Raw genomic sequence first — 14297 nt, 5'->3', positions numbered from 1 at the left:
TTGTCTGAATCATTGTAATTATGAAATGCTTTTGACATCATTCAAAATTAGTACTATTATTGGGATAGAGCTGTGTTGTTTGGATGAGCACTACTGTATCATGTATTTCTATGGGTTCTGTTGAATGCTGTTGAATATGTGCGACAATGACCATGTTGAAGATGAACAACATTTTGTCACAAATTGTCCTCATTACAATGAAATAAGATTAAAACTTTACATTGTAGCTAATAAACGTATACCAAATTTTGACAAATTTAGTAATGAAAATAAATTCATATCATTACTAAGTGACGAGAAAATGTCTATTCCTTTAGCGCAATATTTAAAAAACTGTTTTAATACAAGACAGCAGCACCTACATAAACTAAGCCAGTAATACATTCCTTGTATTCAAATTATTATCTTTTTTTTTTTTTTATGCCTTTTTGTTCCCTTACTTTTTATGTGGTTATTTTTCTTTTACTAATATCTGATTTGTAACCCTTTTCATCCCCTCCGGGGGATGTTGTGTGTTAATAAATAAATAAGCTTCAAATAAGCTGGTCAAATAAGAGCTGATGAAAACAGCTAAAGTCAAGAAAACAGCACAACCTCAACTTTGATGTAATCCTCAGCAACCAAATTGATATGTTGTGCATGTAAGAATCTCAACAACTAGCCCAAAGTACAGTTTTCTAAGTGTTGTTTTCAACGGCGATGGTTTTAAGGCAGTGAAAATGCCTGGATGTTCACTCCTAAGAGTACCGGTATATAACTAAATGGCAGATGATTTATTCTTTCATTCACAATAAAATGTAAGCACCGGCCGGTACGGTAAAGCAACGGTCGGTACGGTAAAGCAATGACCGCTACGGTAAAGCAACGACCGGTACGGTAAACCGAGTCAAACTCACAGGAAACCGGCTGGGTGGTAATGATCAGTTCCCTTACTTCAATCGTCCACGGACATATGAGGCAATTCTCATTATTGCAGTTGACATTAATGGGTGAAAATCGGACCAATGTTTATTGGAACAATTGAAATAACATGTAAATAGCCTCAAATTACATATTTTATATTCCTTCATTTCCCCAATTTTATGAATACTACAAAATATTGATGTCTTTGTACCCACAGAATGTACCCCAGTAGGCATTGCATGCAGTGTTATGATGTGGCCTTAAGGAAGACATATAACACAGTGCACTGAAACTCTGAGATTCATTAATGACTTTCTATAAATCAGAAGTAACTACTCAAGTACTGACACACAAATATTTTATTTTAGTGGATTTGATGTTGCATGGAAATATATTCATGTGGTTTTATATTAAATTTGCATATTCACTCAGTTTTAACTATAGTACATTTATCTATCAGTGAAATAAAGAAAACAAGCACTAACAACGCATAGTCCATGGTTGGTATTATCGGTTGTCAGAATAAGTTGTTTCCCAGAAAAATTACAGACTACCAGTCAGCCATATTCAATCAAATAATAATGTAAATTAATGTGCATTTGTAAGTCACCTTACATGGTCTTTGTGATAAGTTGAATGAGATTGGTTAAAGCACATTTAAAACATGGTTCTAGACAGACATACAAAACCAAAATTATAATCTCTGATTTCCAACTTCATCTGAAACATGGAATAAAATACAGCTAATAATTAAAGGTACTCTAAAACCATTTATTTTCACTGACATTTAATTTTGATGTTTTGAGCATATTCACTGTGTTTTAAGTTCACAAATTTGTCAAGAAAATAATGAGTTTTATTGTTATTTTACATGTTTATGTAGATTTAATTTAGTGGATTTTACTAAACCCAGTGAATAATTAATTGTTTTACACTAGTCGCCAGGATCATGTGTAGATGATATGGATCCCATACTATCCTTGGGAATATATGCATAGCTTAAATGTGTCATTTATTCAGACAAAACATTTTAATGCATCAATATTGAGAATTATCATTGCTATGGGAAACAATAGAAAAATGTTCTGAAATCAACAAAACATACTTTTTTTCGCCCAATACAGTACAACTTTTTCAAAATTTTGATGTGGTCCTGTGTATGATCTGCTAATTCACTATATTTAAAGAGCTTGACATAACTGTACAGAAAATACATTATATAACAATCACAGTGCAGAAATAAAAGCTACGTTCATGCTATAATTGCTAGGTTTACTTGATAGCATTTTATTTTAGTTTTTTGTTCCAATTACCAGAATCTGAAGTGTTTTTATATGGTTGTGGTCGACCAAGAGCTGTTTAGACAATTGGGGCTCAGTCCTATTGAGTTCAACCCCAAAGATTTAACAGTTGAAAACAGATTGAGTTGAACACGTTTACAGTATTTTTTGCTGGTTCTAGGTGTTCAGATAAAATGCTGTCATATAAACATGGTAATACAATAATCTGACTAATCTGGCATGTTTATTCAAAGATTCATCTTCTTTTCATTCATAAGTGATTGTAAATGTGGTTAAGCTCATACCATTCCTTGATGGCATTTGGAGCATATGATAGAATCTGCAGCGTATCGAGCTACCAGTATAGTCACAAGTCATAACTTTAACTGTTTAGACAATAAAAGTGACTCCAGGATGAATCCTTAGCATACATGTTTTCTTGACTGCTGTAACTATATCGATTATAAGGCTGTGTTGGACCACTACAAAAGTCAACTTTTCTATTGAAAAGAGCATTGTGTCAATTCTGTGGTACAAATTATGATATATATTATTCCAATTCAAAATTTCTGCCTGCTGTTTTATTAGATTCTATTTCAATACTGAATCAGTCAGTTACACTAGTGGAATGTATCTATAATATTTATGGTTTATTTTTAAGGGTTTTCAAATCTTTAACATCTGCTTAGTTGGCCACAAAAATAGCAATAAAAGGAAGCAAGAGAGAGAATCACAAGACTTGTTTTTGCGTCTCAAAAGAGTGTTTCATTTCCATCATTATCGTGTTCACTAGTATTTAGAACAGTGGAGAAGATAAGACACTATTTGAACGTCAACATTAAAATGGCCTTGAGGGAATTTCATTAATTTTGGCCCTGAAAATAAGTGTCCTCTAAAAGTATAGAATAGAGAATAGAATAATAGAATAGAGAATAGAATAGAATAGAATAGAATAGAATAGAATAGAATAGAATAGAATAGAATAGAATAGAATAGAATAAGAGACATTTATTTTGTTGGTTTAATCAAACATATATATATGTATAATCAAAGACTTCCTAAAATGCATATAAATACTACCAGTACTTTACCAAAATTTAATGATACATGTACTACCCGGTATATTAGTACAAGTGGATAACCAAACTGTGGCATACAGGCAAATGAACAACATACTGTAAAGGGGGTAATTATTCACTGGGTTTTAATTTGGCTTATTTCGCTGACTGGAAAATGCGCTAAATTAAAACCCAGTGAATATGTAAAATTTAGCATAGAACACATTATCTAAATGACGAAACCGTAAATTTAAAACCCACTGAATATGCCTGAAATGGTAAATCAGTGAAATTTAAACCCAGTGAAAATTAGTCATTTTACAGTAGTTTAAGTCATTGTTGATTTTGACTCAGACTGATAAAATGTGCAAACAAAATGGTCCTTTTACTACAATTTGATTTTTTTAATCACTTATATATTTATTGCTGTAAACCAATAGAACATTTGTAATTCTAAGGATGCAATAAAGTTATTATTATAATTATTATTATTATTACAATACAAACAACACAGAATAAACACCTATAGTCTAAACTATGTGGGTGTATTAAAATAAAATATGATTCATTCTACACACAAGTACAATGATTCAATATGTGTTAGTCCCATTTTCAATCCTGTGTTTGATCAAAGAGTGAAGACACACTATAAATGACAGCTATCACACCAAAATCGGGATTTCTTTATTCCTGTAATAACAATTTATCCTCTTTTTTTTTGACTCCTGCTAATAAAGTCATGTTTACAAAAAGAGTGCTCTTCACAGTTAGCCAAATACACAGTAAACAAATCAGTGCACTTAGCAGCAGAATAATGCTTTCAATTAGGTATAATTAATGCTAATTAGCAAAATACTCACAGTAAACAAAACAGTGCACTTAGCAGCAGAATAATGCTTTCAATTAAGTATAATTAATGCTAATTAGCAAAATACTCACAGTAAACAAAACAGTGCGCTTAACAGCAGGATAATGCTTTTAATTAAGTATAATTAGTGCTAATTAGCAAAATACTCAGTAAATAAAACAGTGCACTTAACAGCAGGATAATGCTTTTAATTAAGTATAATTAGTGCTAATTGGGCAAAATACTACAGTAAACAAATCAGTGCACTTAGCAGCAGAATAATGCTTTTAATTAAGTATAATTAATGCTAATTAGCAAAATACTCACAGTAAACAAAACAGTGCACTTAACAGCAGAATAATGCTTTTAATTAAGTATAATTAATGCTAATTAGCAAAATACTCACAGTAAACAAATCAGTGCACTTAACAGCAGAATAATGCTTTTAATTAAGTATAATTAGTGCTAATTAGCAAAATACTCACAGTAAACAAAACAGTGCACTTAACAGCAGAATAATGCTTTTAATTAAGTATAATTAATGCTAATTAGCAAAATACTCACAGTAAATAAAACAGTGCACTTAACAGCAGGATAATGCCTTTAATTAAGTATAATTAATACTAATTAGCAAAATACTACAGTAAACATTTCAATTACAGTATTTCTATATATATGATATTAAACAAATAATTGGCTCTACATTGCCATAGTCAATACACTTCCATGTACTGTCATGGATTTTTATGAGATTTATTATACATTCAGACAAATAACTTTTATAAGTTTAAATACATCTCAGATAGAAAAAAAAGTGACATTGAATCATTGGAGAATTTCAAGAAGGTAGTCAAAATTTTAATTTCTCCCATCTAAATATATAACAATTGTGTGGTGGAGCTCACAACTGTGTAAGGGGTAGAAAATCAGGGGATTTTCAAATAAGGAAAGATGCAAACGCACCTCAAAATTATAGTCGGCTGTAACTTATTATATATTGCTTTGAGTAAGATAATATAGTTTACTTCATGAAAAATAATGCATCCATTTGATCGGAAAACACTCTCACAGAAACTGGTGATGCAGTTCAATAGTTTTAAAAAGTCAGACTATATACATCAATAAAGTTAAAAGACTCTGAAGCATTCAAGTTAGTAGATTGTAGATAAAAGCTGTAGATTTATTGAATAACAGTCCTGAGGCTTTGTGCAAGTTAAAGAGACATATATTAAACCATTAAATTAAGCATAATGCAGAAAGGAAATAAACATTTCAAATGGTATCGGTTAAAATGATTCATAGAATTCATAGAATTTGTATGACTGTTATACAGACCAGAAAATTACCTGTAGTTAAAAAAATAAATGAACATTACACAATTGCAGTTGAAGTATTATCTAAACAAAATAACAGTCTGTTGCAAACTCATAGAATCGGTTTAAAGGCTTAATTATAGACTTCTTGTTTTGCGGTCTATTGGCTGAACACAATAGTTCCCATGTGCTTATTTTCTACACTATTGGAAGCCCTGTCTCGGGAGGGAAAAGTGCAAATAAATCAACATTAAGGAGGGTTGGTAGTTGAAAAAAACAAACAAGAAAAAACCAAGACACTTAGGTATTCAATCATATGAACATTTATTTTTCTCTCAAATTATCAATAGCATTAACTTCAAATCAGGTACTTGAAAATTCTCAGGGTTGCAGGGTCCAATCTTATTTGTTTTACAAATAAGCCTCTTATACACCTGCACGTTACACATGATATCCAGGGTTAGGCCATTCCATTTTGGAAAATATCATAGGGTGAATGGGTCAAAATTTGCTGTGCATTGAGCAGAAACAACTAGCAAAAACCAGGTTCAGACAATTAATCAGTGCCAGTAAACTTATCATAACAAAGAAATTAATCATAAAGTACCTAGACACATTAATGCTAAAGTCAATATAGACCAGCTAACAATTTTATAATACTGTGTATTTTCATTCCATCATTAATTTACTGCATTCTTACAGTTACCCCATCACACAGCAACTTTCACGTTTCAGAGATTGAAATCAGATGCCATGAAGGCAGTTGTATTTGACGTCTGTCATGACTGCCTTGGTGCTTTAAAAATTCTTTGGTATATCCTTCACAATTTCAATTAATTTTATGCATTTTTAGAAGTTTTGGCATTGGAAATGTTTGACCTCAGAATACAAAAGTTCAAGTGCTATAAATGCTCTACATAAAATGCAAATTGAACATGTTTTATGTGACCTCTTTATGTATATAAATGACAATGTCAAAGTTTTACACTAATTTAAAAGTATAAAGTTTTGGACAAACTAGCTTGGTGAGATTATATACTAAAAACCTTCAAGCAATCTTCAAATCTTAGTGTGTTTCCTGTCTCTGTGCATAATTCTAATTGAATGGGTGTACATCAACGATCACTGTACCTCCGCTGCTAAGTGAGTTTCAACGACTCAAAGAATACCACACAGCGAACAATACACACCCGACTCCTCACTCCCTTTACGATTGTGACATGTATAGTCTAAAATTTCCATTCTGAAAATTGAACAGTATTCACTTGCCGTAATAAAATACAGTAAATATATAGGCAACATACATTATGACAAATTTTACTTCCAACTTGCCATCCAGAAGACAAATTATTTTGAATACTACATGTATGAATACAAAGGAATTATTGAAAAGTTCAGTCAAATAAACAATTTTCACTCTCGCTGTCATTTTAGTCAAACAGTTTAGACATGAGCATTAAAATACTTGACTGAACTCAAAGAGTGGATTCCATTCGAATAGTTGAACCCGGCCTGGTGTCATCATGTTGGCATATCAAGTATGTAACTTATCTGCAATCTGGGCTAGCTGTGATGGCATTCACTGCTAGTAATTGCTGAAATACTATTACTGTCAATAAAATAATAATGTTATGATTCGATGTCTATGATATATTGGTATGTCCCACAAAGCATTTTATTATAATGAGGCTATTATAATTAAATTTGTTTGTATATTCAAAACACCAAATCAATTTTCTACTTTTTAATAGACCATTTTGCAAGATCACACGTTATGCATGAAATCAAACATAAAAACAGGACAAACAAAGGCCAAAGCGTCATAGCAGCGTCAAAATATTACATGGGATTCAATGAACAAAAAAATATTTTTTAGGTATTTATGCGCATAAGTGCTATAAACACATTTGATGTTGGACAATTTTGATGAAGTAAGGATATCGCAAAGTCATTTTCCTCTCTGAAAGATCAGTATTTTGACATTGAACTATTATGATTTTTCATGAAAACTTTATTAATTTTCTTGAATTTTTTCAAATATTCTGACAGGAAGTGTGATGAACCAAAACATGGACCTTTTTATTCTGGTCCTATCTTTCACAACATATGTACGGCATATTTATCCTAAAATGTCACTGTAATAAAAACTGTTTAATTCTCACTTCTTAATTACATAACAATTGAGTATTGTTACTACTGGTAGCATTATAACAATGGACTCTCATGACTTTGATGTGAAAAGTCAGGTGGTTAATTTATTGGTATAGGGAATGAAGTCAACACATTGATGACTGTTACAATAAGTCACACTACTATAATTAATTCCATCTAGTAGATGTATGTCAGATCTCGTACAAGATTGGTGCACAACTTTAATACCTAACAAATACTACTATATCTAGTATTGATTATTACACAGCACTACAATATACCGGGTACTACACTATGCAAAATATTTAAAGCATACCATTACCCATTCTCAAGATAATCCCAGCTTCAATATATTATGATATATCACTGTTTCAAGGTTTATTTCATCAGTTTTATGTTGACCGGTTTTTATTATTATCATTATTCTTTAAAAATAGTATCTGAAAACTTTTTTTGCAGATGTTTTACTAAAGCAGCTGTTTCAACTGTTGATGTATTTATGTTCTTTCTATATCTTATTGGTCCCTGAGTGCATGGCATAAAACAGCTGTACTCTTCCACAGCTACCAAAATAAAACATCCATAACCCCACACTGGTTTGTACCATACAATTTGTTGAAGTATATCTGGCTGGAAGGCTTTTTGCCAGCCTACTCAACCACCCCATCTTATTAGACAGCACACTACAGTTTTGACAGACATCAATGCTGGCCTGAATTACAACAGTCTGCATTTGTTGATTGAAAGATTCCTGTTCATTGCATTAACAATGCAGTGTCACAAAAAAATGGACTACAAACCTTTGGTTACTCACTACCATCTTTTTCCCCAATGTCCTTATACAGGCACTTTCATTTTTTATGCTACAACCATAGTTACTAATAATGACATTACTCTTATTTTTTAATATATTAAATTTAAATGTGATTGTCATGCAGCTTGTGTTCCAATTTCATGTAAATAAACAATGTATCTTACATGCATTGTGTACGTTGCTGTGAGTCCTATATCAAACAGAATGCGATGCAACGACTACTGCCCTTCAACAACAGAACACTATACTTTTGACACAACAAATATGATTAACATAATGTATTGTTATGAAAATTAGGTATGATGTCATGCTTTATTTCTAGAAGAACCCCGAGTTACTGTAGAAGGTTTTTAAATTCATTAATTTACAACAACAAAAAATGCATTTTATTGTTGAATTTATTTTGAATTTATTAATAATCTAAATGAAAATAAAACCCAGCAAATAAAATATTTAGCATTATACACATCATGAACCCCAAAACAATGCACTAGAATCTGTTCTTACATAAGGTTATTGCTAGGATTGCCTTTCAAAGATAGAATGCCATGTACAAATATTATGAAATATGCAAATGATTATTTTGTAACCAGTTACATTATGATAACAGCATGAGTGGATTAGGCACTACTGAGCTACTGCAACATAATCTCACACCAGAACTCCAAGACACTCACGTTTTTTCCAAGCAATATAACTTGCAAGTTAAAATTGTGTTTTTTTTCAGCCTTTTTTAGAATAAAATATACCATATTTGGTATATTAGAAGCACATTTCGATAGAACTCTATCTCTACCTCTGAAAATTTCATTTATTTTAACTTGGATCATTACAATATGACTTATTTTGACCATGAACACACTCCTGTTGTATACTAGTATATAAGTTCTACTACATGTATCACTTAGAAAATAAGGTGTTTGTTCTTAGCTTATTGTATTGCTACTTCTTATTTTTATTTGACTGTAGCAGGGCAAAGACATCACAAATTCTGGCTACCCATTAAGCCTACTCCAACTCCCAACAAAAATATTACTTTCAAGTCCGGGCTATAGGCTCAAGCACTATATAATTTTTTTTTGCATTTTACAGTGTTATATATTGAGTTCTGCATTTTATTTTATTTTTCCGTAAATATTGTTTGTGCATTGTGAATTTTGTTGACGAGTGTATGTTTGTCTTGGTTATGTAACCATTTTGATTATTTCCAAGGAGTTTTAAGCGTTTTTTTAATTGAAATGTATTGTTTATGTGACAAATAAAATATCCTATATATATGGACATCTCTGTTACAGTTATAATGCAGTTTAGTGTTTGGCTCTTTTTATATACACCAATATAAATAGGTTTCAACATACTGTGCACACAGACCAAAAGTTCCTGGGAGCATGGTATTAACTTTGTTTAATATTTTGTCACATCAATTTTTTCATAATTGTACTGAACTGAACAATTTTAAAAGCTTGCTAGCAATTTTAGTTGAGGTCATAACTCTGGAAACTGCAAAGTGCAATGGATCAAATTGTTGATAAACAGAACACTTCAAACTCTGCAGACTATAAATATATACGACTTGGAATTTAAAATAACCAATACAATCAGGTCTTTAACTGGTGTTGTATTAAACTGTAATAGGAAATTTAATAAGGCTGTGAAAAAGATGTACAATAATGCATATTGAGTGTTAAAACCTAGTGTCCATAGTGAGTTTCATAGTGTGGTAAAATATGTCAATTAACAACAAAACTGACAACATACGTCCAGAGACAACGGATAGTGAAGTAACATTATGTGAACCTTTCACCATTTCACAAACTTGTCCGCACTAAAATGTTGCATTTGACTATTTTTATGAATTTTTCTTAGTTTCCTTGTTAATTTTAGACTAAATGGTCATATTTTCTATTAGACTACAGGTCTTGCACCCTAGAACTTTATTGTGTATGGCTGCTGCTTTAACACAAGCATAGTGGCCACTCACACTAAAAGTGTTTGAGTACAGGTCTTGCTGAAAATGTTTTAAATATGAAAAAAAAATTACATTGGCTTTATTTTATGAAAGGTGAATAAAGATGACTTTGGCATTCAAGGGTTTGGAAGTTGGAAGGTTAATAATTAAGAGCTCCAAATGACCTCGATGCGGTTGGGAAACCATGGAAGGTAACTCTCATGTATAAACTAACATGGAGGGCTATTTTGTTTTAATTAAAAGTTGATGAAAACCTTAAAACAGATGTAGGCAGTTTACCAAACATGATTATATAAACGGCATGAATTGCCACCATCTAATGTAACTATTATGGATTTAATACCACAGAGCGATTCAATGGTACATTTCACTTTAAATACTACAGTGCAAATAACACCGACACTGACGCAGCAGAACCCTAGCAATAATTATTGTGACTGGAGTGAAATTTAACAATCAGATTGTCAAATGAAACATGCTGCACAGGCAATTATATGAAATTTAATATGGATATATCTCAAATTATCTACAAGAAAAGTTCTCATTCAGCAAATCCTATCAAGAAGGAAATTAAAGAACTGCGAATTAGGGTCATGGAATGGTAATGTGATATTTTGCGTGGTAGCTTGGGAGTCAACACAGCATATTTAAACTGACAGACTATGATAGTGAGACTTGCCATTTGGTAAACTTCTGTATGCCTTGAGCCTAATATTCATAAGAAGGGTTACTCTTACCTTGAAAGGTGATAATCTGAGTGACTGGTGGCTGGCAGTGATTCCAATGATCCAAAGTGACTACCAATACAGGCAAATGACAGCAAACGATGATAAACAGAAGACTGGACATACTGTCTGTATGTCTAATCCCAAATGATAAGTCAAGTATTGAGTTTGTTAAACGTCCTTCTGTAATCCACAATAATAGACTGCTTTGTGAGTGGAAATAGTAGTCGCCTGTCTCCAATTGATTTGGGATACGACTCCTTTAAATTACAACATCTGTTTAAATTGAATCTTCCACTGTAGCTCACAAGTCTTTTAAGTTCATCCTGCCAACGACCACAGTGAAGTCAACTTTTACCTGCAAGTTAGGAATAAATAAAAATAGTTTAACTTTTTCACCACCAGTTCTTTATTTTCATCACAAATTCACAAAATTGTCCTGTTTATAGTCTGCACTTTCCTTCAGACGATTGGGACAAAAATAACAAAAGTTTTTGAGTAAAAACTGAAAATTTACAAAATTGCTGTCCTTTGGCTCAAAAATTATGGCTTAAATATTTTAGAATATAAGAAAAAAAACTGCAGAAAAATTTGGGAAAGAAACTTTGGCAGTGAAAAGGTTAAACTTTAAACACTTTTTTGTTTTCGTGTTTAGACATTTCATTACAAGATGGTAAGCAGCCGTACTTCACTTTCTATATTAGAAATTAATAGTTCAATTGAGAATGAAAATTTAACTCCCTATTTTTATAAACTGACCCCTACGCTAAATATCATTGGAAACCCTGATTCTATACTCCACAACTTAGTGATACTTGACAAACGGTTACTGGGTACCTAAATGGTTTAACTGTGAAAACAAGAATAAGAAAGAAAACAACATTATGCTAACAGAAGAACTATTATCTGCAGCTCAAAATAAAAAAATAAAAAAACTTTGTAAATACTATTAAGGCCGGTGTAAGGTGACATATACTATTACGGTACCCACCAAACGCAGCAACGGCCTATACAATCCGTGTGTGCATCGTCAGCAAGCCTCATACGTCAAACCTCAGTCTACAGACGACTGAACTTTTAAATAACAGATCACTTCGGTCTGACTATTGTCATTCAATTTGACAGACGTCTAACAAAGGTTGTCAGTTCTTAGTTCTGAAAAGAACCAAATGAAATGCATACTATACTTGTAGGGGTGTCGCCGCTGAATGCATTGTACTTTGTGACAATATGATTTTGTCCTGAGTGTCGGCTTATACGTGGGTTAGGGTTTCGTCTGCTGCAAACATTCAAAAATGTTAAAACCCAGTCACAAACAAATGGTTACCGTAGAAATATTTTGAACCGATGGTGCTGTTGCAGTGATTATGTCTGTTCTTTGTACCGGAAAGTAGTAGTATCCTGCTCACGTTGACTGGTAGAGTTAATTGAGTACTTTGAATCTGTGTAATTATCCAAGTTCAAGCGATTTCCTGTCGGGTCCGAGTCAGTGTCGTGTAGGTCGACGTAATTTGCTGGGATATTTTAAAAGTAACGGTTATGAAACACTCATGTACTCACCGGTTGGGTGTATAAGCGGATTATTTCACGATTATTGTGTTGGAAACATACTGACCATCAATAACCCACAGTAGTTCTGTAAAGAAATCTGAGCTCGACTTCGTCTTTCTCTCAAGCTCCCACAAGACAGCTCAGCTTACAACGATCATGGCTGTTCTGATTACTGTAACACCCCCCTTTAGTATGCAATAATAATAATATTTCATTTCATTGACGCGATACTGACGCAAAAAGTTACAGCAGTATTGTCTTTAAAAAAGGCTATTAAAAACATACAAAATACAACACAACTAGGAACTATAAAGTTAGAAAAATAAGAAATAAAGTTCAAGTATTAAATATGATAGGGTAGGTCCGTAGTACTGTGGAAGACAGGACGTAAGCGGTAGAATCGACGCGAGGGTATATGACGTAATCATTGGTCAAATGAAGTGCCAGCAGAAATGTTTTGGCCATTATGTATATTTGTCATCATCTGATTAAAGTAACCTCGACCTGCCCCTAAACAAAAACAAAAACAACAACAACAACAACAACAACACAATATTGGTTACAAAACTATGTCATATTGAAAACAACCGTGGAACCTATTTATTACTAATCTAGGGACCAATGGGCCAAGTGACGTGAACTAGATGCCCATACATGTAGTATAGAAAGATAAAGTTATTTTATGAATATTTAATGACCGCAAATTATCACAACAATCTCGAGTTATGTAAATCTTGCCCGCATACACAGTAGTTGTCGCGATACGTACATGTCATGTCCTTTAAAAAAAAACAATACTTATACAATTGGTTACTTGCTAGCGCCGCAAAAACGAATTTATTCCATATTTCTAAATTATGTACCAAAATCGAAGAGACTGATGTAATTTATCGATTCCGTAAAAAAAAAAAAACAAGATCTGGAAACGGACTCGACAGGGAGGGGTTATTGGCCAGCATATTGCAGCCAAAAACACAAATATAAAGTAGAATTTGCGATATGCGTTAAAAAATCATCTCTGCCAGTCAGGCGCATTTATTCGCCTAGCCAATACATTGGGGTGGGTATCGAGTTCATATAACCGAAAAGTACGACTGTAGATGACTACTATTTTACTAAGATACGTCCGTTTCCACGGCGACCAACGAAAAATGCTATACGGAGAATATGAGAAACACAAACACGATTTTACAAAGTACGGATCTGGACGACTAATAAGTAAAATGCTATTGAGCAATACAATTATAGCAATGAATACATATTAAATGAAAGTGTTGGCCACGCCGCGTTCTGTTCGATATGGGACTCATAGCGACGTATACAACGCAAGTAAAATACCTTGTTTATTTACATGAAATTCGAACACGCACTGCGCGACGACCACCGCGCTTTAAGTATAATATTGGCTCAATTTATTTAAAAAAAATCAATATTTGACGTATCATTTGAGGTCTAGGAATTATTGGTCTGCATATTGCAAGAGAGTCGCATAATTCACGGTCATATTGGTTTTGGGGCAATCAAAATGAACAAAATGTTAAAGCGGGAGGGTTGTCACCTGCGCATGCGCGGGATTTGAGTCCCAAGCAACGATAACAACACACGCTGAAAGCGCAAATGATTATGGTAAACGCTTGTTTGTAAACAATTACATGGTATGGCCAACTGACCCATGCACAGATGACG

General features: G+C 32.8%; 1 protein-coding gene across 2 annotated transcripts in view; it reads right to left on the bottom strand.

Moving 5' to 3' along the window:
- LOC100329102 (semaphorin 5A-like protein) overlaps positions 1–12742 on the bottom strand; it is a 74287-nt gene extending 61545 nt beyond the window's left edge. The window contains exons 1-2 of one of the 2 annotated variants that reach the window (XM_085494774.1): positions 12621–12742; positions 11073–11418 (exon numbers count right to left, since the gene is read on the bottom strand). In XM_085494774.1, the coding sequence (XP_085350900.1) occupies positions 11073–11184 (112 nt within the window). In that variant the 5' untranslated portion in view covers positions 11185–11418; positions 12621–12742. 2 annotated transcript variants of the gene reach the window in all.
- Positions 12743–14297: the final 1555 nt, after the last annotated feature.

The sequence above is a fragment of the Saccoglossus kowalevskii genome, chromosome 21 (genome assembly GCF_978046115.1).
Source record: "Saccoglossus kowalevskii chromosome 21, keSacKowa6.1, whole genome shotgun sequence".
Lineage (NCBI taxonomy): Eukaryota > Metazoa > Hemichordata > Enteropneusta > Harrimaniidae > Saccoglossus > Saccoglossus kowalevskii.
The sequence above is the reverse complement of the archived record's forward strand: the minus strand, read 5'-3'. Positions and strand labels throughout refer to the sequence as shown.